Consider the following 20,857-nt stretch of genomic DNA (forward strand, 5'->3'; position numbering starts at 1 on the left):
TATAGCGGTGAAAATGACAAAAGGTTAGTAGCGTAAATAATTAAGACATCTAGGCCCTGTTTCACGAAATTTTAACTAAAGATAAAATCCAAATTTTAGTAGATACTTCAATTTTGATTGGCTAAGCACTAAAATCAATCTAATATTATCCCATCAAATTACTAAAATTTGGATTTTATCTTGGTTAAAATTTCGTGAAACAGGCCCCTGGGTTTTTTTTACCGCGGTGAAAATGACAAACCTGATCAGACCAAATAATTAAGATACCTAGTTTATTCGTGTTTTATTTTTAAAAAAATAGGTAACTTAATAAATAGGCAATGCCAAATGAGTTTATGACAATACAAAATTAGACTTAGAGAGTTGTTTTTAATTCTTTTTTCAATAATATATTTATTCTTAACGTTAGCCTTTGACTTCATATCCAGTAAAAATCAAATGTGTTTTCGAACAGCATTCGTTGTTTAGAAAATAAAATCAAAACGACGAACAGTTGGGTTAATGATAAAATAGTTTATCATTTTGAAAATTCATTTAATTATGTTTCGTAGTGTGTGTTTTTTTAAAAGAAAGAAAATAGGTTTTTAGTCATCACCAGCTGTTATTTGGTAGGTTAAAAATAATAACTATTTCACTATAACCCACAACCATATAGTGATAAACCCCCACTAAAAGTTTAATAACACTCTCGACTATACTGTATTAAAAATCATCGAAGCGAATCCTATACGTTGAAAAGGTGACCTCAATAGATGACTAGGGTTATTGAAACCACGATGTGTTTTTATCATACCCCTACAGCTATAAAAAATTAGGTACACAATGACCCCACACATGACCACCCTGACGGGGTTCGGTTGAGAAATTCAAAATCAACACGCGAACCATTAACTAGGTATTTTAAAATCCTTGAGCGATATGCGAATACATGATACACCAAGGGAGAGGTCTCCTATTTTATTTTTTTAGGATCAAAGATATCGTTACTGTACATAACAACAAAAAAAAAACCCAAGGTAATACTTAACAATGTTACTGTTTTAACAAAATAAACCTTTTTAATTCAGGTTGTTCTAAGGGGTTGACATATTGTCTATATTACACCCTACAAACACTCAACTTACCATTTTTCGAATTCCAATCAAGATCAAGAGATTGTTTAGCCACATTCCACGTTATTAAAAAAATTACAGATGAATTCATTTGCTTGTTTTGTAATAATACATATATCTATTCTCTTTAACAGAATGGATCCGTTTGAAAGCTACACAACGGAGCAATGGGGTGAAATATTAGAGCTCACGGATGAATTTGAAGTATGGAGTCTCAGCCAGACGCAGGCGGCATGTCAAAACCTAGGCGATGACGAAGAATGAACCCGCATTATTTTCAGACAATGATAGTGACTTTGACCCGTCACAGGTAAGCGAAATGTTTACAGTTTTGCACGGTAATCAAATGAATGTAGTCAATTCACCTACTAAAAACGAAACAATTGAACCATTAATCATCCCTTCTAATTACCAATCATTAGTGGTGAAGAAGATGACGAAGCAATCGATATTTTTGATTTGTTAACCCCTCCGGGCTTGTTTTTTTAAAATAAAATCACATCCTTTTCTTTTTTTAAGATCGGTCAGGAAGGCGGTGGTATTAAAAAAATTAGTAAAGCTTATTTCAGTGGAGCAACGTTTTTCGACGAAATTTAACATACGACTGGAAATTATAAACCCAGATGAGCCAAATCCCCCGGACTGGTTAGAGTCTATTCACCCAGATATTAGAGACAGAGAAAATTTTAATATTCACCCAAATGAGAGAGTCAGAATACAATTAAATCACCCCGATTTGGATAATCCGATATATATCGCATTCAGACCTTACGAAGAACTAACTTTGGAATTAATTTTGGATGAAATTGTGAAAGTTATGCAATCTAAAAAAAACCCTAGTTAATGACGGTCAAACAACTATAGCTGTGACAAATGTTCCTTCTAAAGAAGGTGGTATGTTTCCAAATAAGATACTTTTGAACGAGGCTTTTATGAATTAAAAAAATCAGACATTTATATCACCCTTACTCAACAACGGTTATCAAGCGTGTTTTGGACAGTCTATCGTCCTAGGCATAAGGGGATCACGTGGCTAAGTGGGTAAGTCGCTAGCCTGGAGGTTGGGTGTTCGATCCCTGCATTGGCCGAGAAAGTTCATCCAGATTTTCCGGCGTGGTTCTCCCTTGTCAGTGATGAAGGACAGAGGGGTTGACAAGGAAAGCTGCCTAGTCGTTCGGATGGGACGAAAAACCGAGGTCCCGTGTACACATTGGCGTGCACGTAAAAGATCCCTTGGCAGTTGGAATTCGATATAAGAGTAGGCCGTAGTGCCGCTGTCCGGGCAAAATTTCCCTCATAGCACACTGTATGGCGTATGTCCGTCTTCATTAGACCAGGTTAGGAGCAGAACAGTAGGACGTTAAACTCCATTTCATTTCATTTCAGTCCTAGGCATAAACAAAATTTCTTATCGTAAGAAAATTTCACCGTCAGCCGAAGAAACTAAACATTACAAACGTGTATCTAGCAAACGACTCAATTTCGACATTGTTTACATTGAATAGCTTCTGGGCAATACAGATATATTATTTCAACAATGCCGAAAGTAAATTGTTGTTTACGCATTGTGTCTCCTTAACAAAGAGAACCCAAACACTGAGCCAATATCTATGGAGGGGGATCCTCGCCAAAACTCTCAATTTGTGAAAATACATTTGTCGATTTGTGAAAGTACATTTGTTAATTTGTCAAAATACAAAAAACATTTGTCGATTTGTCAAAGTACATTTGTTAATTTGTCAAAATGCAAAATACATTTGTCGATTTGTGAAAATGCATTTGTTGATTTGTCATACAACAAAAATACATTTTTTCATGTGTGAAAATACCTGTCTAACCTACAAAGCACAAATTTTGAAATAACACAGCTTAACTTTACAGTTTCAAGATATGTAATTTCAACATTTGTATTTTCAAGATATGTAATTTCAACATTTGTAGTTTCAACATTTGCAGTTTCAACAGTTGTATTAACGACACTTGCATTATCGAGCCTTGCATTAACAAGCCATGCGTTAGCGAACTATGACCATATTTGGGTTGATGACGTTGATCATTAATCCGGAAAACGCCGAGTTTGGTCCTGCAATGATGTCTCCCGTCTCAATAAAAATATCTCTTCTTGGGTGGAGTTTTTCAAGGGGAACTACTCTCATTATTTCCGTTCTTCAACATGGCCAATGAACTTATTCATGAAGTGAAGTCCCGAATAGAGGGAATTTGCAATTTGTTAGATACACAAAATTTTCAATCGCTTTCAGACATCATACATGATATACATACAGTAGCAGGTATTGTCTCAGATTTAATGTGTTCCATGCCTTCCACGGAAGAAGACAGTATAACGATGAATGGATTACAAACTTGTTTATTTCATATTCAAAATGCTGCAAATTTAATCGAACGAAAGCAGGCCAATGAAGTTATAACTGGATCTCTCGGACATTCATTGTCACCAGGACATACTGGACGACCATCAAAGTTAGTTCCATTTGAACAGCTAGAATTTTTGGTTTCTAATGGATTCAAATTGAATGACATGGCCAATTTATTTAATATTAGTCCCAGAACCATGAGTCGAAGATTGCTTGAATATGGTATTTCATTAAATGAAAAATATAGTCATATTTCCAATGATGAGCTAGATGAAATAGTAATTGACCTTCTTAGTAACTTTCCAAATATTGGGTATCGAAGTATAAAAGGACACCTGCACAGTAAAGGACATATAATTCAAGAATACAGGGTTCGTGAATCGATGAGAAGGATTGATATAGAAGGTGTTCTCTATCGTCGACTTACTTTAAATCCAGTAAGACGAAGAAGATATTCTGTTCGTGCGCCAAACTCATTGTGGCATATAGACGGCTATCATAAATTGATAAGGTTAGTATTGACTCAATTACAGGCAGGGGCGGACTAAGCTTATTTATCAGCCCAAAGAGGGACTAGCAGTGCATGGCGTTGTATGCCGTGAATATTTGAAAATTCAATTGCTGGATGGGGGCCTGGTGTGGCCGAGTGGCTAGGACGCTTGCCGTTCATGGTGGGGGTCCCAGGTTCGAATTCTGGCGGAGATCGGGTCGACCTTGTGGATTTTCTCGACTGGGTTCCCCCTTGTCAGGTGGGGAATGACATGGAAAAGCGTTCTAGTCCATTGGATAGGATGAAAAACGGAGGCCTGTGTTCACTAAGCTACGAGAGGGCATGTTAAAGTCACCTCGGCAGTTAAAATCGGTAGTGAGAATAGGGTGTTGCCGCTGCCTTAGCAAAATTTACCCTCATTGCACACGCTTGGCAAATGCCCGTCTCTAGTTAGCCTATAAATTAGTGCAGAAAAATGGGACGTTAATCTCCATTTCATTTCATTTCAATTGCTGAATGTGCAATCTTCGCTTTAAAACTGACTATTAACATGCATAAATTTTTGAAAGGCCCTTTGGGTCGGGACCCAACTGGTTTTGGCCAGGTGTGTCCCCCTCCATACCTGCTTACAGGTGATATACCGTTTTGTAATGTAAGCTTATAGAATTGATTTAAGAGTCTTCGTACTGTAGTAATCATTGTTGATTTCTGACTCCTGTTAAGTGAGTTCGCTTACTCAAGATAATTAATCCAAAATCCATATTTGGATTTTTAACACCCATTCGAAACCAGCTATTCAATATCATTAATGTCAGACTGGTTTATGATATATAGGCTTACTGTATTTGTATGACTAGTATAATATTTTATATGGGTTGCATTTTTCGAAACACGATGGAATGGCGGTTTGTCAATTACCGGTATATTATATATTGTATCTTTAACATTAACTCATCGCAGTTCAGTTTGATTAGTGGTAGCTGAGTAATGATCATTTGTATATTTTTTCCATATCTTTTAAGCTGGCACTTAGTTGTTCATGGAGGTATAGACGGTTATTCTCGCCTCCCTACATATTTAAAGATTAGCAACAACAATAGAGCAGAAACTGTTATGCAAGCATTTAATGAAGCTGTTCAAAATTATGGATTGCCATGGAGAGTTAGATCGGATAAAGGGGGCGAGAACGTTCGTGTTGCAGAATATATGATAAATTCCAGAGGTTTTGGAAGAGGCAGCCATATTACTGGAAGAAGTGTCCATAATCAGAGGTAAATTTAGTACGTCTGCATTAATATGTTCGATTTTATGTTATACATCTGTCTGTTCGCATTATCCTTTGAATAATAATTTTCAAGTTATGGTCCTTGATCCCATAAAAATATGCCAAGTTTAAATGGTTTAAAATCTTGATAGTTAGTCAGTGTGAAGCATCATACAGAATGCCCGTATTATTGTTTGGAACATGTTTCAGACTTCTTCCACTTGACTACAGTATTAAGAGGTTTCAACTATTATAAACGATAATCAGCAGTCTTCGTGCCATTCGAGGGTTTTCATTAATATTAAAGATATGTGCAGTTTTGCGTTAACCAATGGATATGTAACATTTATCACCTAATTAGAATTTTAAACTTGTGATCGTATATTAGCGTTCAGAAAACGAATGTCATGTTCAATATTTGATACGATTCAATAACAATCACCAGAGTTACTGCCCTTTGTTTGTAATCTAGATTCCAGAGTTTTAATGTGTCTTTGTCGTCATCAAATGTAGGTAAAGTAGTTTGTTCAAAAATCAAATTATGTACCATTGTCTAGACTTTGCTAAAAACATTCATTCTGTGACTTTGTGTGGTTTCATGAAAGGAATGTTGACAATTTGTTGCTCTGGTGTCATTTTCAACAACCTGTTCATATTTTAACAGTGAAATAGATCATCACACTTAATTTTTTTTTTATTTCAAAGAATAGAGAGATTTTGGAGAGATTTGTGGATGGGATGCATCAGTTTTTTCTACTACCTTTTTTGCTACATGGAAGCAGAAAACATATTTATACCAACTGATGAAATACATATTCAAGCCCTACACTATATCTTCATACCAAGGATTCAAAAACACTTGAACGAATTTAGAGAGGCCTTTATCAGTCTATCTATTAGGACAGCTAATCAGAAAACGCCGTTACAGTTATGGATAGATGGTCAAATCCTGGATCCAAATGAAAATCTTGCTTCTGAGGTATATTTTCATTGATATGTTTATTCAAGAAATCCAGATTAATATAATCTTTCATTTTTTGACAGTGGTTAAGATTATGCCTAAAAATATTCAAAAATTGGAGGGTGAGATTTTGGGATATTTTAATTTCCATAGCAAACAAATGATTTAATCTGTTAATGATAAGATAGAAGTCTCCAACCTTATACACCCCAACAACTGTTATTATATCCCAGAAAGTTTCAAAACTTTTCGTTGAGAACTGTGATCTCTATCGTGTAAAGAAGAAGTTTTTATGGGCATGCACAATAACTAGTAAAATGAAACTTTCAACCTTTTCAAAGATAAGATACAACTTTTAAACTAGCATATTCATAATCAGTGACCTCAATAATATATAATTAATTGCTTGCTTCGTCAGAATCAGATGATTTTGTGACTTGACCTAATTTTCGCCATTTTTATAAACAATTACAGCAACTCTGGTCTCTATCACGTTTACAAGGTTTCGTGAATCAAGGTCAATAACTCTGGAAAACATTGAATTTCGATAGGCTTCTTCCTTATGCTGGTATAAACAACTACAGCAAGTTTCGTTAAAATTCTTGTTTACAATATGAAATAAACTTATATCTTAAATAAACCTATAAATTCAATCCCAAACAGACGTTCATTAGATTTTAAATATTTTTTTATAGGCAGACTTTCAAAGTTACGGAACAATACAAAATGGTTTGATGGCATATGATGATGAACCAGAAAGAGTTGTTATTGGTCATTTTCCTATATCTTTAACTGATCAAAAGATCGAAGAATTGATGTGCCAAATAAATCCTTTATTCGATTCAGAAAATCAGGGAATGGACTTGTTTCTTGCAACCGTAAATTTCATTTCTAATTATCATGAAATGAATTAGGAAATCAACACTGCTTTTTTTCAATTAATAGGTTTTTATTGGGTATTTCACCAACAGAGGCCCAGTTCATGCTACATACATTTTCAATTCAAACCAAAACCACATACAATTATGTTAATAAAAGCATTTTCTAGGAAATCGTATTCTTTCATATATTTCGTTTGGTTAATAGTAATAGATGGCGCACATGTATTTACTGTAGTGCAGTTTAAATTTGCATGGTCAAATAGTAGTAGCCCATCTCCTATATTTGGAGATATGGCAGGGCTACCAGTTGTTGCCAGAAGAAAATGTCCAGTATTCAGTTGAACATCATCTTCGAGATCTGTTTCCATATCCAACCACTGGGTACTGATTTTTCCACCTAAAAATATATACAAACTTGTTAAATAATTTGAAACAAAAGACCATCAAGAAAGTTAACATACGCCATACAGCAGTTTAACTTCAAGGCAGCTACTAGTCTTCTATGAAGGGCTGCCGCCTGCCGGCATTCATTATATTTTAGAATGTATCAGTAAAATATTCATAACTAATTTCCTAATACATGCATAAACTTTAGTTTGAGCTATTTTCCGATATGCACAGGTAATGGATCTCAGCGACAGGTGCATGAACATTTCGACCCTTGACGGAGGGGGATCCTCGCCAAAACTCTTAGGCCCGTATTCTCGAAATTGGATTAGTGCTAATCATAGATTTAATCTCTGACTTTTCGACCAGCCATATTCTGAAAGGCTGATTAAATTTTAAGCTAAGATTTTTATAAACTTTGATTAGCCTAATCAATGAGTTAATCATTGTTCGAGAATACCATAAAATGTGGTATTCTCGAACGTTGACTTGTACTTAATCATTGACTAAATCACCCCAATGTTTAGTCATCTCAGGGGGGTAGTTTAAGGAAAGATTAAGTACATGCATATGCAATTACAATGTATTGAATATTATAGAAATTATTATTTTTCATTGAATTCAGACTCATTGCACTTATATTTCGCCTCAAAAGTAACAAATTTACATTCATCGTAAATTCTGTTGAAAAAGTTTTTTTTATATATATATTAAACATTCTCTATTATATAAAATATAATTATGTGCACTTTAGTCAAAATACAAATAATTTTTAGAAGTGTCAAAGAACCTTTAAGGAATTGCAAAGAGCGGAACAAATCAACCTATTGGCACAAAAGGGAACCCACAGCAGCTAAATCGTCCGGGCAGTCGACAAGGATTGTCACATTTAATTATCAGAAATCAATAGAATTTGTTTGGCTTCTAGTTCTGCCCTCAGCGAACATTTACTATACAAAATGTAATAGGCATCCTCCTCTCAGTTAGTTACCCTCATTGCACACGCTTGGCAAATGTCCGTCTCTAGTTAACCTAAACAGTGCATAAAAATGGGACGTTAAACTCTATTTCATTTCATTTGGTATTAGTGTTGAAAGTAGAGGTCATGTTCTAAGTGAGTTAGAATTGATTTATAAATTTTTTCAGTTTAGAAATCAATTCGAACTCATACATAAAGTCCTTTCAAAACTTAAAGCATACATTATTTCCTTCTAATGTTATTAAGTGTGGAACTCAATGATGAGTCTAAAAAAAGCTAAAGATCTCCTCTATCATCTGATAATATACAGTTGTGCATCCACCGAAATATGACAAGAAATTAAGGAGAAGAGATGGTGTAAGGTTGTACAGAATCCCAGACTATATAATTCTGGTTATTAAACTCTTTAAAAGTAATAACTTATACTTACGTTCAAGTTTCTTCAAAAACTGATGAAAATTGTACACAATTATCTCTTCTAACTCCTTGTCTTCTGGTTTAATTGAGAAACTAGGATGAAACAAATTAATTACATCCAAAGCCTTAACATCTGTCCGGCTAAAGTATTCGGTGGCTTCTGCTGAATACTGCATTAATAATTTATAAACACCATGAAGTTTGAGACCTAAAAAATATAAGATCTATGTGTATCTGTACAAATTAATTTATATCATTTCTATTATCACAGCCTTGAAATTTAATGCTGAGGGGTAAAAGTTGCATATATTGGATATATGCCATTTCAGTCTGTATAATTTCAAAATGTTTTTGTTGGGTTTGTTTTAAATTTTTGTTCATGTTTAAAAAAAAAAAGCACCATAAAAACACAATTACATTTCACAGCTCCACAAAGAGAACAATTAAGATAAGTCAGCAAATACTTTCATAGACTAACTTGGCGGTCCGTCAATTGGCCTCGCGACAATTGGCTCCCGACTATTTGAGCGGGTCAAATTGTCGCGAGGCCAATTTGTCGGGCCCAATTGACACAGACTTACCTTCTATGAACTGCAGTAATGGTGGCAAAAAACGATAAAATCCATAATGGCATCGAATCGCTAACATGGCTTCTTTTTTGTTTTCTAATGTCAACATCTTTTTATATCCTGCAGATTCCAATATATCAGCATTTTTCTCAAAAACCTCTGATACATTTAGAGCTTCTAAAGAATCAATCTACAATAGCAAAGATTAACAAGTGATAGCTTTGACAATAAATTTATATTTAAACAGGAGAGTAAGAACTACTTTTAATAAATCAAACAAAAGTTGAACATGCCATAGATTGAATGTACGCGAAGTCAATTATCTGACTTTTGGACAAACAATGGCCAATAACTTGTGTTCGCAAACATTTTTTACTACACAGGTAACAACTGTAGCCCTTATCGTGTTCACAGGCCACAATTTAATATGGACTATAAAATGAAAATTGTTTCATTTGAGCTGCAATTACCAACCTACCTCTTTAAGAGCTTGGAGAACATCTCCAGTTAACATTTCATCTGAAATTTCACCAACTGCAGGTTGTGCATTCTGAAGGATGAATTTAGTAAACTGTGGTAGAAGGCATCTTGGTCCTTGATTTCCCATTAAGATAGAAAAGGCAACAACTTTGCCTATAGTCTTGTATGTTTTATTCTGTAGTAGTGTTGAATTGATGGCAAAACCACTATTTTCAAAAATGGGAGTATGTTTAAAGATAAGAGAGAAAAACTCTCTTGTTAAGCCGCCTGCATCCACCCCATCTTCCCCTATGAATATTACATTTAACAGTTGATCAAATTCAAAATCTTCCAGATTTTCCATGGCTGTTTGCAAAAACATTTTTCTAACTACTGAGACATGGAATCTCTCCTTTACATTTTGACCAAAAATTTTCTCGGACAGTTGATGCAAATCATATTTTAAATTACCAGTCCTGAAAACAAAACCAACACATTTATCAATCGATTATTGCTCAGATACATTTAAACAGTATACAACATAATAATAGCAATATAGGTCTACATATAGTGATGTGGACATATAACATATAGCATGACATTCACCCAAAATGGCAGCGTTGTTTCATCAAGATCTAAATTGTGATGGAAAATGTTGATAACTGCACATTTTGCTAAGCTTCTTTGAAAACAGATAAACAATTCCAAGAGAAATTAAATTATATCGTAAGTATTAAAAACAAGCGATTGCCATGCGATATACGCCCACGGTAGCTTTGACAATAAATTTATATCTACACAGTCCAAATGAATGAAATGAAATGGAGTTTAACGTCCCATTTTTCTGCACTAACTAGGCTAACTATAGACGGGTTGTACACAGTCGAGTAACTGACTACGTTTATCGAATCATCATAAAATTCAAATCGTCCTAGTTTCATTCAGATCGGCCAAAAACTCTGGCTCCAAAGAGCACACAAAATCTAAAATACAATTTTCAGGCGAAATAAGGGCAATAACTGTAATGATTTTTATCGCAGCGCACCCAAATTCGCACTTGACCTTCAAGTTACAATTTAACCAAGATCTTACGAATATGAACCTCAATACCAAATTTGAACGAAATTGATTTAAAAGTATGAAATTGTGGATGGGCCGACGGATGGAAGAGACAACGACATTATACTACCATATTAACCTTTGGTGTATAAAAAATATGACATAAAAATGAAGGTATAATATAATATATTTAGAGATACCATTAAATATGTGATCCGCATGAATAGTTTTTCGAAAGTGAAAATGCAAACATGTTTCTATAAACACACAAAGTATAAAAGATATTATATTATAGGAATAAAAAAATTGTTTACTGTGTCCTTCCTTCGTCTGTTTTCTTGTCATCTTCGCCGCAAGATGCAGCATGTATTTCAACTAAATCCTCATCAAATTCTAGACCGCAAATTGGGCAAGATTTCAGGCTGTAAATTAAACAAAAGTAGAGGCTGATAGAGATGGGCCAAATAGTATATCGGATATACTGTATAAACTGTGTGGTGTCAGTATTGTGTCAATACATGCACATCAATGCCTACTATTGTGCAAAAAACAATACCGTACCGATATCGAATTTGAAATTTCAATACCTCCTATAACTTAACGGGGCCATCCCACATGAAGACAATATGCAACCAAACACTGTTTGTGCGTATAAAAATATGCATATATTTTTGTTAACTCTAATAATTTTCTTTTTAAATTGGGAACTGGAGAGGCCACAGATAAAGTGTAAATGAAACAAGACTATCTGTCTCTTATGGAAAATGTTAAATTCATGACAGATGTCTTATAACCATGATTATTATAATCCGTCCATATTATTGATAATAATAATACTCATCATTATCATTCAATATTAAAATTAAAACAAGAGTTAAACGCCAACAAAACAAGAGTTAAACGCCAACACAATATGCGCCCAAAACAGCAGCATTTTCTCATAATTAGACCTTATCAAGAAGCAAGGACAATAACCCTTTAAACAATATTTGGAAAATAACTGGACTTACACCATGTTTATGAACTTACTAACCAAGTATATTTCAAAATACATGCAGTCTCTGGACATTAGCAAGTTTTGGAAAAAGGGCAATAACTCTCCATGTTACTTTAGAATCATAGCCAAGACACAACTTATCCTATACCTTATGGCTATGAACTTACATACCAAGTATGAACGAAATCGGTTGAAAACTCTAGGCGTTGGAGTGGCCACAAAAATTCATGAAATTATGGGCAAAGGCAATAATTCTGCAAGTTACGTTCAAAATGCGAACTCACATACCAATTATTAACAAAATCGGTCGAAAACTTTAGGCGTGAGAGTGATCACAAGAAATTGTGGACGGACAGGGGCGACGACAATATACGACCAAAATTAAATTTTGGGCGCGTATAACGATGGACGGACGCCGAGGCGACACCAATATACGACCACAAGTGGGTGTATAAAAAGAAGAATAACATAACTACAAAACTAACATTTAAGGGAATGTTTCACAAAATTATACAGTTTACAATTAATAGAGGCTGTTTTAAGCTATTTTCACATAAATTTAGATTCCTAATATTACAGGCTTTTTAGATCCAATTAGATCGTGTAGGTGTTGTTGGTGCCGTGGACGAGGCAATGACATATAATAGATCCTTGGCACGGCATAAAGGAAATTGTAAAAGGGTTGGGGCTTGAATACTTATATACACAATCTGAAAACTGTTATGAGAAGCTTAAATTATCATCTCTATATACTGGTAGTAAACATATAATTACATGCATCTATCCCTTTAACAATGAATCATAACAAAAACTCATATGATCAGGTTCATAACTATGAAAAAACAAAAATATAAACTTTGCAAAATGAAATACTTAGTTTCATGAACAACAAGTTCTTCGTTCTTGGTTGAATTCTGCAAAAATTGTAGGTCGTCTTATCACAAATATTAATAATATACAAACGGCCACAAAAGAAAATCAACACACGATTTGTTAACACAGCAACCAAATTTTCAAAATATTTTCATCTGTGATTTTAAAAATATTGTTTCGTGTAATTTGATATTTTCATAGCATATAGAGGGTAATTTAAGCCGATGTGAATACTTCAAAAAAAATTCTGCAACATTTCAATTGACCTCCACCTCATTAACAGCACTGTACCATGTTCTACCATATGTCACTTCTGGAACATGAAAATTCGGTAAGGCATGGTCGCAAAAAGTTGTAAAATATACAGAATATATTTTCAAATTTCTTGTATGACCATCCCTTACGGGATTTTCAGTTCCGGGTGTGATGTGTGGCATAACATAAAAAAATGTTAAAGGTGTGCAGGACAAATGCAGTGTCAAAGAAAAATTTTGTTCAAAGAAGCTTTAAAAAAATTATTTTTGACAAATTTTTTTTTTAATGCAATATTTTATTCACATGGAAAAGGATCAGAGAACAGGCTAAAGGCTATGTGAGACTCCTCTCCCTAGCAATTATTTCATTATTGGCAAAAAAATAAGAGTTTTTACATCACAAACTAAGTGACTTTAGAAGGCTGTCCTGTCAAATAATGTCATGAAAATGTTGTTTATTTGTGCTAATGAGATCTGCGTTCTGAATACCACTTTTAATTTTCTTACAAATTCAAACACTATTAACTCACCTCACTTACACAAGCATATTTACAAATAGGAGTAACAGAGGACAACTGCTCTGACTTCTGTCTCTTTATTTTAGGTAAATTATCTTCCTGAAGCTAAATTAAAAATTTTAATAATAATTCAATGAAGGCAAAGTCAATAGGTTATCACATAGTGAGTAAAAACAATGAGTAAACATGACATTGGTTATTCAGAAAACAAGTTAAAACGCTCAACATGTAATGGTAGGCGAATAAGTCGATAACAGATGCAAAACAACGCAACATTTCGGAAAGTTATCCATTCATCAGCAAACAAAAAATATTATTAAACTAGATACAACTAACAGCAGAATCTAAATGTGACAGCCAAAACATTACTGGTACCACCAGTTTCAAGGGAGAACCCTCAAGTCAAATCATTCAGAACAGTAATATAAACAAAACAAATAGTAATACATTAGGTACTGGATAGTAAATGTGTTGAAATGTATTTAAAAGGTCAAATAATAAAATAAACATGAGAAAAACAACCTAGAAACTGGATTTTGCAAGTAATGTAGCTAACAGTTTTAAAGCTATGATTTGTATCATGAATTATGAAAAGAGGACAGGCATAGAAAAGGTCTACAATATAATAAAACGAATTTGTGTTAATTTCATGCGGTTTAAGGGTTCCTAATCGGTCAATGATCTTTATTTCACATTGTTTTCTGTTTGCCGTACTGCCACTATATTATTAGTGCTATGGCTGAGCTTGGCTAAAGTGCATAGCTACAGGTTTTTATACGACCAAATTATGGTCCGAAAATATGGACGGACTAGTGCAAGGACAATATACGAAACAAAATAACATATGGGCACATAAAAATCATATTTCAAGATTATGCTTAATTTCTAACCTTTGATTAGTTTGCAATGCTTACTTACCTCATGAAATTCTTGTATATGTTTTCTCAAATTATTTAAAGGCACTTTTTCACCGCAATCCATGCACTCCTGTGTTATCATATCTGACTGTAAGTAAAAGATAGTTTCAGTTTTTATCCCAGAATATTATACATGGAGAAATCAAGACGGTATTATAGAGCTATATCTGAATCTCACAAATCTGATCAGAATAGGTTTATATTCTTTAAACTGTAAAACCCCAATGTAATAGAATTCTTGAATTATGAAACTCTACAAATTAAATGCTAATAATTTGACATTCACTACTCTATCCTATATTCAACCAAAAGTTTGTGTTTAATATAATGTAATAGACGATGCAGGTAGACTGCACAAAACTAGATATATACAAGACATAACACACACAGTATATAATACAAGACACAATATACACAGTACATAAAAAGGCAAATACTCCCAGAGAAGACAAACAAACTCTACCAGTAGCAATCAAAATCACTTGACGAAAGGGCTGTGGTCCACGGGGTCTCCGTAAGCGCAAACTCAGCAACAAGTCACTAAACGTCAAATACTATTCGCTCCATAGGAGAGTAACATATAATTTTACAAAATATAAAATTATGATAACGAATCAAATATTAGCTGTCCAAAGTTAGAATTAAAGACTTTAAATTTATCCAATTTGTGATTGTTTATTAGTTTTTCAATTTGTCTGTGAAGTCTGCTGTGAAGAGCACCTTTATTTAAACATTTCTTATACAAAGAAACTAATTTATTTATAAAATTTGAAGACGGCTACATATGTTTATAAATCTAAATGTCTGAGAGTAAAAAACATTATATAAGGTATTTTCATTATTACTATTACTTTCAGTTGAGGGATATTTAATTACATCAAAAGGGAAATAATCTGTTTTGTCATATACAGTAGTATTAAAAGTACAGTCATCAATAGTGATATCAATATCAAGGAATGCAGCATGTAGATCTCCAGTGTTTTCTTTATTGAGTACAAGTTCAGGTGGATAGATTTGGTCTCTGTAGCGCTTAAAATTTCCCTTATCATTAATGGCAGTTACATCGTCAATATATCGAAATGTGTTATTAAGATTGCGTGCAGTTAGTTAGTTTTACTCCTATCTTGAAAATCGAATTTGTATTTATGCAGGTTTCCATTTGCCATAAATGGCGCAGGATCAGTGTCCATAGGAAGGCCAATGATCTGTTGAATGATTTTATCACCTACTGCAAAAATGGTATTATCAATCAAATAGTGGATAAGGTAGCTTGCCAGGAATAATTTCGGAAAACGTTGATAGGCTTCTTCCATATGCTGGATGTATAAACAACTACAGTAAGTTTTGTTAACTCTGGTCTCTATTTGGTTTACAACAAATTGTGGGCAGATGGACAGGGGCGATGGCGTGGGCGTATAAAAAAACTCGACTGTACATACCTGCATGCCTTTTGGAGTCCCACTAATAGTAATATCCAGATCTCTCTGTAAGGGTTTGATATATATGATGGCTTGTCCAATGTATGACTGTGCCAGAAAAGCACTTGTGTACCCTGATGGAGGGGGGTCAATAAACTCCATTATGGTTCTTCCTATGGCACGATTTAGATCATACCCTCCTCCATCTATCAATTTTGGATAATGTGAATATATTTCATTTGAAAAATACTTCGCATCATCATTCTTAAAAAGAGTTATTCTTTTTTCTCCCAGTCCAGCATCCTGTGTGACTTTTCTTGCGAACCGATCAGGGACAGTGTTCTAAAAATATATTAAAAATACATACTGGTACATAAATTCAAATAATAGCTAGAAATTTGTTGAAAATCTTAAATAATATAAATCATCTGAAATATAAGCTTACTATAATAAATATTATTCAAATGTTCAAATCTCATGATTTAGTTTCCTGGTCGTACTACCTAAGGTAAAAGGTAGTAACTTGCTCTTATACAATCCAATATCCAAACTTCACATTGAAATAATTTGATTTGACCGCATAATTCTGCGTTGTAGCATCTATGTCGAACCTTTCTAACTTCAGGTTGTAATAATGTCAAAAGGTAGTAACTTAGTGATTTCCTAATGTCATTTTTGACAGTTAATGCTCCTGCCATTGCAACTTAACTACAATGATCACAACCCACTATTACCCTGTATTAAATGTGATGTTTGTGGTAAAATGTTTGGTCAAAATCAACTGTGACATATGTATTACTATATGGCTACAAGCTATCACCTACTACCACATCTACCTAAACTATGTACCACTATCAATTGAATGTCACATCTGTATGTATATAATGTGTATACTGTTTTGTTTATTGTTAGTTTGTCGATGTTCTCATAACATACTATATATTCGATGTACAATGGGCCTATGGCCTTGTAGTATCTGAATAAAGTTATTATTATTATTATTCAATCGTGTCTGCATAGTTTTAATACAACCACCAAAGAACATGTCGTCTCTGTCTATCTTTCATTTGTCTGTAGTCCACAATGTATTGTGAACACATACAGAATTCATCCAATGTTTATTTTCAGAGTTCTTGCCCTTGCTGTATGAAAAATTCCTTGTGGACTGGGCGATGATGAGCCCTATTAAAATTCAGCTTATTCCAATATGTTCATTTATCATATAAATACTTTACCTGTGTGCAACTTGACACACAAAAAAAACGATGAGTCCATGTGTTCTGTCTACCAGTACCAGCAACTCTTTTATTACTTGTCCTCGAAATACTAGAATAGGGACAAAACAAACGGCGCATTTCGCTGACATTTGGTGTTGACGGTCCAGGTAATATAGTAGTAGGAGTCTGTGTAGTTCGAGATTTTTCTTCCAGTTCTCTGGCTGCCTGCCTAAGAAGCTCAGCAGTTTTCTTCAGATCATTATCTGACATTTTTATTCTGAAAAATATAAAAAAGAATTTTAGTTGGACAACAACACAACAGACACCCAAAACAAGAACATTTTCTCAAAATTAGACATTATCAAAAACAGAATAACCCTGTAAGTATTTTTGAAATATAACTGGACTTACACCTTAAGTGCACAGGCAAACTAAAGGCAGTAACTCTTAACGATTTTTATCGAATCACAACCAAATTCAAACATGACCTTCATTGCATGGAAACAAAGATACGTACGGTACTAAGAATCGTTAAGTTCGAATAAACAGTGTTGTCTAGAAAGGGGTATATATTCTTCCGGAATTCGTGGATGTTCATCCAGGAATAAAATAGGCCTGTCAGGGAAAAAATAGTTTTAAGGAAAACAAGCGGTCGCCATGCGATATACGCCCACCAGCAGCTTTGCTCAAGTAAGGTAGTAACTTCAATGATTTTTATCGCATCGCAACCAATTCGCACTTGATCTGCACTGTATAGCGATAAAGACACATAACAAGTTTCATTAAGATCGGACCATGACACATGCCAAGTTTCGTTTCCATCAAATGAAAATTGTAGACTCTTATCGCGTTCACAGTCTAAATTGGCGAAGTTTGTCGAAAAAATGGGCATAACTCTGAACGTAATTTTCGAATTGCACCAAATTCGAACTCATCCGAGATCTTTGGATATGCCAAGTTTCATTTCTATCGGATGAACATTGTAGACTATCGCGTTCACAAAGTCTAAATTGACGAATTTTGTCGAAAAAGGGGCATAACTCTGCAAGTAATTTTTATGTGGGCGCATAAAAACCAGTTTGGTTGAGTATTTCAGCAATATTTTTCTTTACTATTTGCGAAAAAAAAGAGGCCGCAGGGGAACCGGAAAAAAACCCCAACTTAATCCCTAGCTACCGACTCACAAAGTCTAAATTGACGAACTTTGCCCAAAAAGAGGCTTAACTCTGCACGTAATTTGTATGTGGGTGTATAAAAATCAGTTTGCTTGAGTATTTCAGGAATATTTTTCCTTACTATTTGCGAAAAAAAAGAAGGGGCAGGGGAAACAGAAAAAAAAACAACTTAATCCCTAGTACCCTACCTACCGACTCTATTTTTTTTTGGAGAGGAAAAAGGAAACACAGGTATTTTTTTGGCCTAAGTTTGATTAATATGTTTGGATAAAAAAAAATATGGCATCTAGTTTAGATAATAAATGAATGAAATGGAGTTTTTAACATCTCATTTTTATGCACTGATTGGAGTCTCTATACAGAGCACACAAGAAAAGAGCAGACGAGCAGTAACTCTTGCAAATGTTAGGCCTATCAAACCCAACTTCATTTTACGAAGACAAAGATACCCTACAGGCTACATACAAAGTTTCATTAAATCTGGATAAAAACTCTCGCCAGTATAGACTAGACCACAATGCATATAAAAACAAAATCTAAAAAAATATTTTAATTCAAATATTAGTCAAAGTAGATGTGTGGATCTACGGTATTATTAATATTATAGCCTAAAACTACTACTATTTATGTGTCTGTTTCAAAGTCACAGTGTCACCCCAATTCCGCGAATTCGTGCAAATATCTTCAAATATAAATTTTGACAACAAAAACTAATTTCACCTGTATTATTGATATGTCTGTTGATATATGATTTTACAAATTAAAACTGTCTAAATTTACTAATTAAAAAATATTACTCTAGCCTATAAACCAATCTGATTCACAGAGAGAATTACTTACGAATTTGCCTATAAACTAGTTTCATTTGCTGTTTGAAGAACGGAAATAATGGGAGTAGTTCCCCTTGAAAAACTCCACCCAAGAAGAGATATTTTTATTGAGACGGGAGACATCATTGTAGGACCAAACTCGGCGTTTTCCGGATTAATGATCAACGTCATCAACCCAAATATGGTCATAGTTCGCTAACGCATGGCTTGTTAATGCAAGGCTTGATAATGCAAGTGTCGTTAATACAACTGTTGAAACTGCAAATGTTGAAACTACAAATGTTGAAATTACATATCTTGAAAATACAAATGTTGAAATTACATATCTTGAAACTGTAAAGTTAAGCTGTGTTATTTCAAAATTTGTGCTTTGTAGGTTAGACAGGTATTTTCACACATGAAAAAATGTATTTTTGTTGTATGACAAATCAACAAATGCATTTTCAAAAATCGACAAATGTATTTTGCATTTTGACAAATTAACAAATGTACTTTGACAAATCGACAAATGTATTTTGTATTTTGACAAATTAACAAATGTACTTTGACAAATCGACAAATGTATTTTCACAAATTGAGAGTTTTGGCGAGGATCCCCCTCCATAAATATCAACTGCCAGTCGAAGATAAAGACACGTATAAAGTGGTAAGTTGTGTAAACTGCACTGCTAACATAGGTGATTAATTGGAAAACACTGAAAATGGAACTGATCATGATAAAGATGACTGGAGTGAAGGAGGTGGGATATCTAATGCAAAAGATCTCTTCTCACATCGTTAGACTATATTGAAAATAATGAAAAAGAGATTCATAATTTTGACCCGGGGGACGGGAATATCCCGATGAGTATAGGAATTCTGAAGATGACTTCTGCAATTATAGCTATCCCAAGTGTAGCAATAATTATGTAACTACAAATGACATGAATTCTTAAAAGACTAAACCTTTAATTTCGGAACTTGTGACTACTAATGGCAAGCAAGTGCTTATTTGAGGGAAGAGTTGCATATGGAAATGCTCGTTTTGAAAAAAAAACGGAAGAAAGGGCTCTGTATATTATAGTGAAATATGCAAATCTGAAATTAAAAGAAGAGATGACAATATTCTCCTCAAATTTGAAAACCCTACAAATGCAAATTTTCCTTGGAAATGCATCAATAGCTTTTTAGAAAAATAAAAGCTGGAGACTTGGAAACCATATCAAAACTTGTACATTTTGATGAAGGTTACATGCTTTTGAAAACATTAAGAGCCCCTCCCCCCCCCACACACACTATTTTAAAACAAAGCGATTTATTTGCGATATTTGACAACTCATCGTATGCCCCCCCCCCCACACTTAGGGTGTGGTTAGAATATACCCTTCGCATGTCCTGCGTGTCGTAATAGGCGACTACAGGGATCTCGGTAATGGGTAAACGTGTTTGCTGTGCGTTGTGTCCCTTGTCAGACATTGGATTTGTATAACATCGCCGAGATGCAATATGGTACTGACCATACAAAAGGAAACCATTCGAAGTCAGATGGTGTTTGCTCGGTAATTAATGTTGGACATATTGTCAATGGAAATGAATTTATATTAACATAAATTAGACAAACTATTTCAGAGAATACTCACCAAAGCGTGCCAAATATAATTAGTAAAGTTCGTCCATGAGTACTGCTTCTTCGGTTAGTAAATGAGACTGTTATAAAGCTCTTAAA

At 34.1% G+C, this 20,857-nt stretch overlaps 2 protein-coding genes across 3 annotated transcripts; one reads left to right on the forward strand and one right to left on the reverse strand.

The window, feature by feature from the left end:
- Nucleotides 1–2,866: 2,866 nt before the first annotated feature.
- Nucleotides 2,867–7,234, forward strand: LOC126811868 (uncharacterized). Its single transcript, XM_050537912.2, has 4 exons — nucleotides 2,867–3,998; nucleotides 5,000–5,248; nucleotides 5,947–6,220; nucleotides 6,898–7,234. Exons 1-4 carry the CDS (start codon nucleotides 3,286–3,288, stop codon nucleotides 7,114–7,116), a joined length of 1,455 nt encoding a protein of 484 aa, XP_050393869.1. The 5' UTR covers nucleotides 2,867–3,285; the 3' UTR covers nucleotides 7,117–7,234.
- LOC126831591 (uncharacterized) lies at nucleotides 6,224–19,561 on the reverse strand. Of its 2 annotated transcripts, none has more exons than XM_056102798.1 (10): nucleotides 19,163–19,561; nucleotides 17,166–17,424; nucleotides 15,952–16,272; nucleotides 14,514–14,600; nucleotides 13,608–13,700; nucleotides 11,268–11,375; nucleotides 9,914–10,370; nucleotides 9,448–9,625; nucleotides 8,880–9,074; nucleotides 6,224–7,480 (listed from the first exon to the last, which is right to left on the reverse strand). In XM_056102798.1, exons 7-10 carry the CDS (start codon nucleotides 10,274–10,276, stop codon nucleotides 7,200–7,202), a joined length of 1,017 nt encoding a protein of 338 aa, XP_055958773.1. In that variant the 5' UTR covers nucleotides 10,277–10,370; nucleotides 11,268–11,375; nucleotides 13,608–13,700; nucleotides 14,514–14,600; nucleotides 15,952–16,272; nucleotides 17,166–17,424; nucleotides 19,163–19,561; the 3' UTR covers nucleotides 6,224–7,199. The 2 variants fall into 2 exon arrangements, with proteins under 2 accessions (XP_055958773.1, XP_055958776.1); XM_056102801.1 differs by having other exon boundaries at nucleotides 19,043–19,171.
- Between the last annotated feature and the right edge of the window lie 1,296 nt (nucleotides 19,562–20,857).

The sequence above is a fragment of the Patella vulgata genome, chromosome 1 (assembly GCF_932274485.2).
Source record: "Patella vulgata chromosome 1, xgPatVulg1.2, whole genome shotgun sequence".
Classification (NCBI taxonomy): domain Eukaryota; kingdom Metazoa; phylum Mollusca; class Gastropoda; family Patellidae; genus Patella; species Patella vulgata.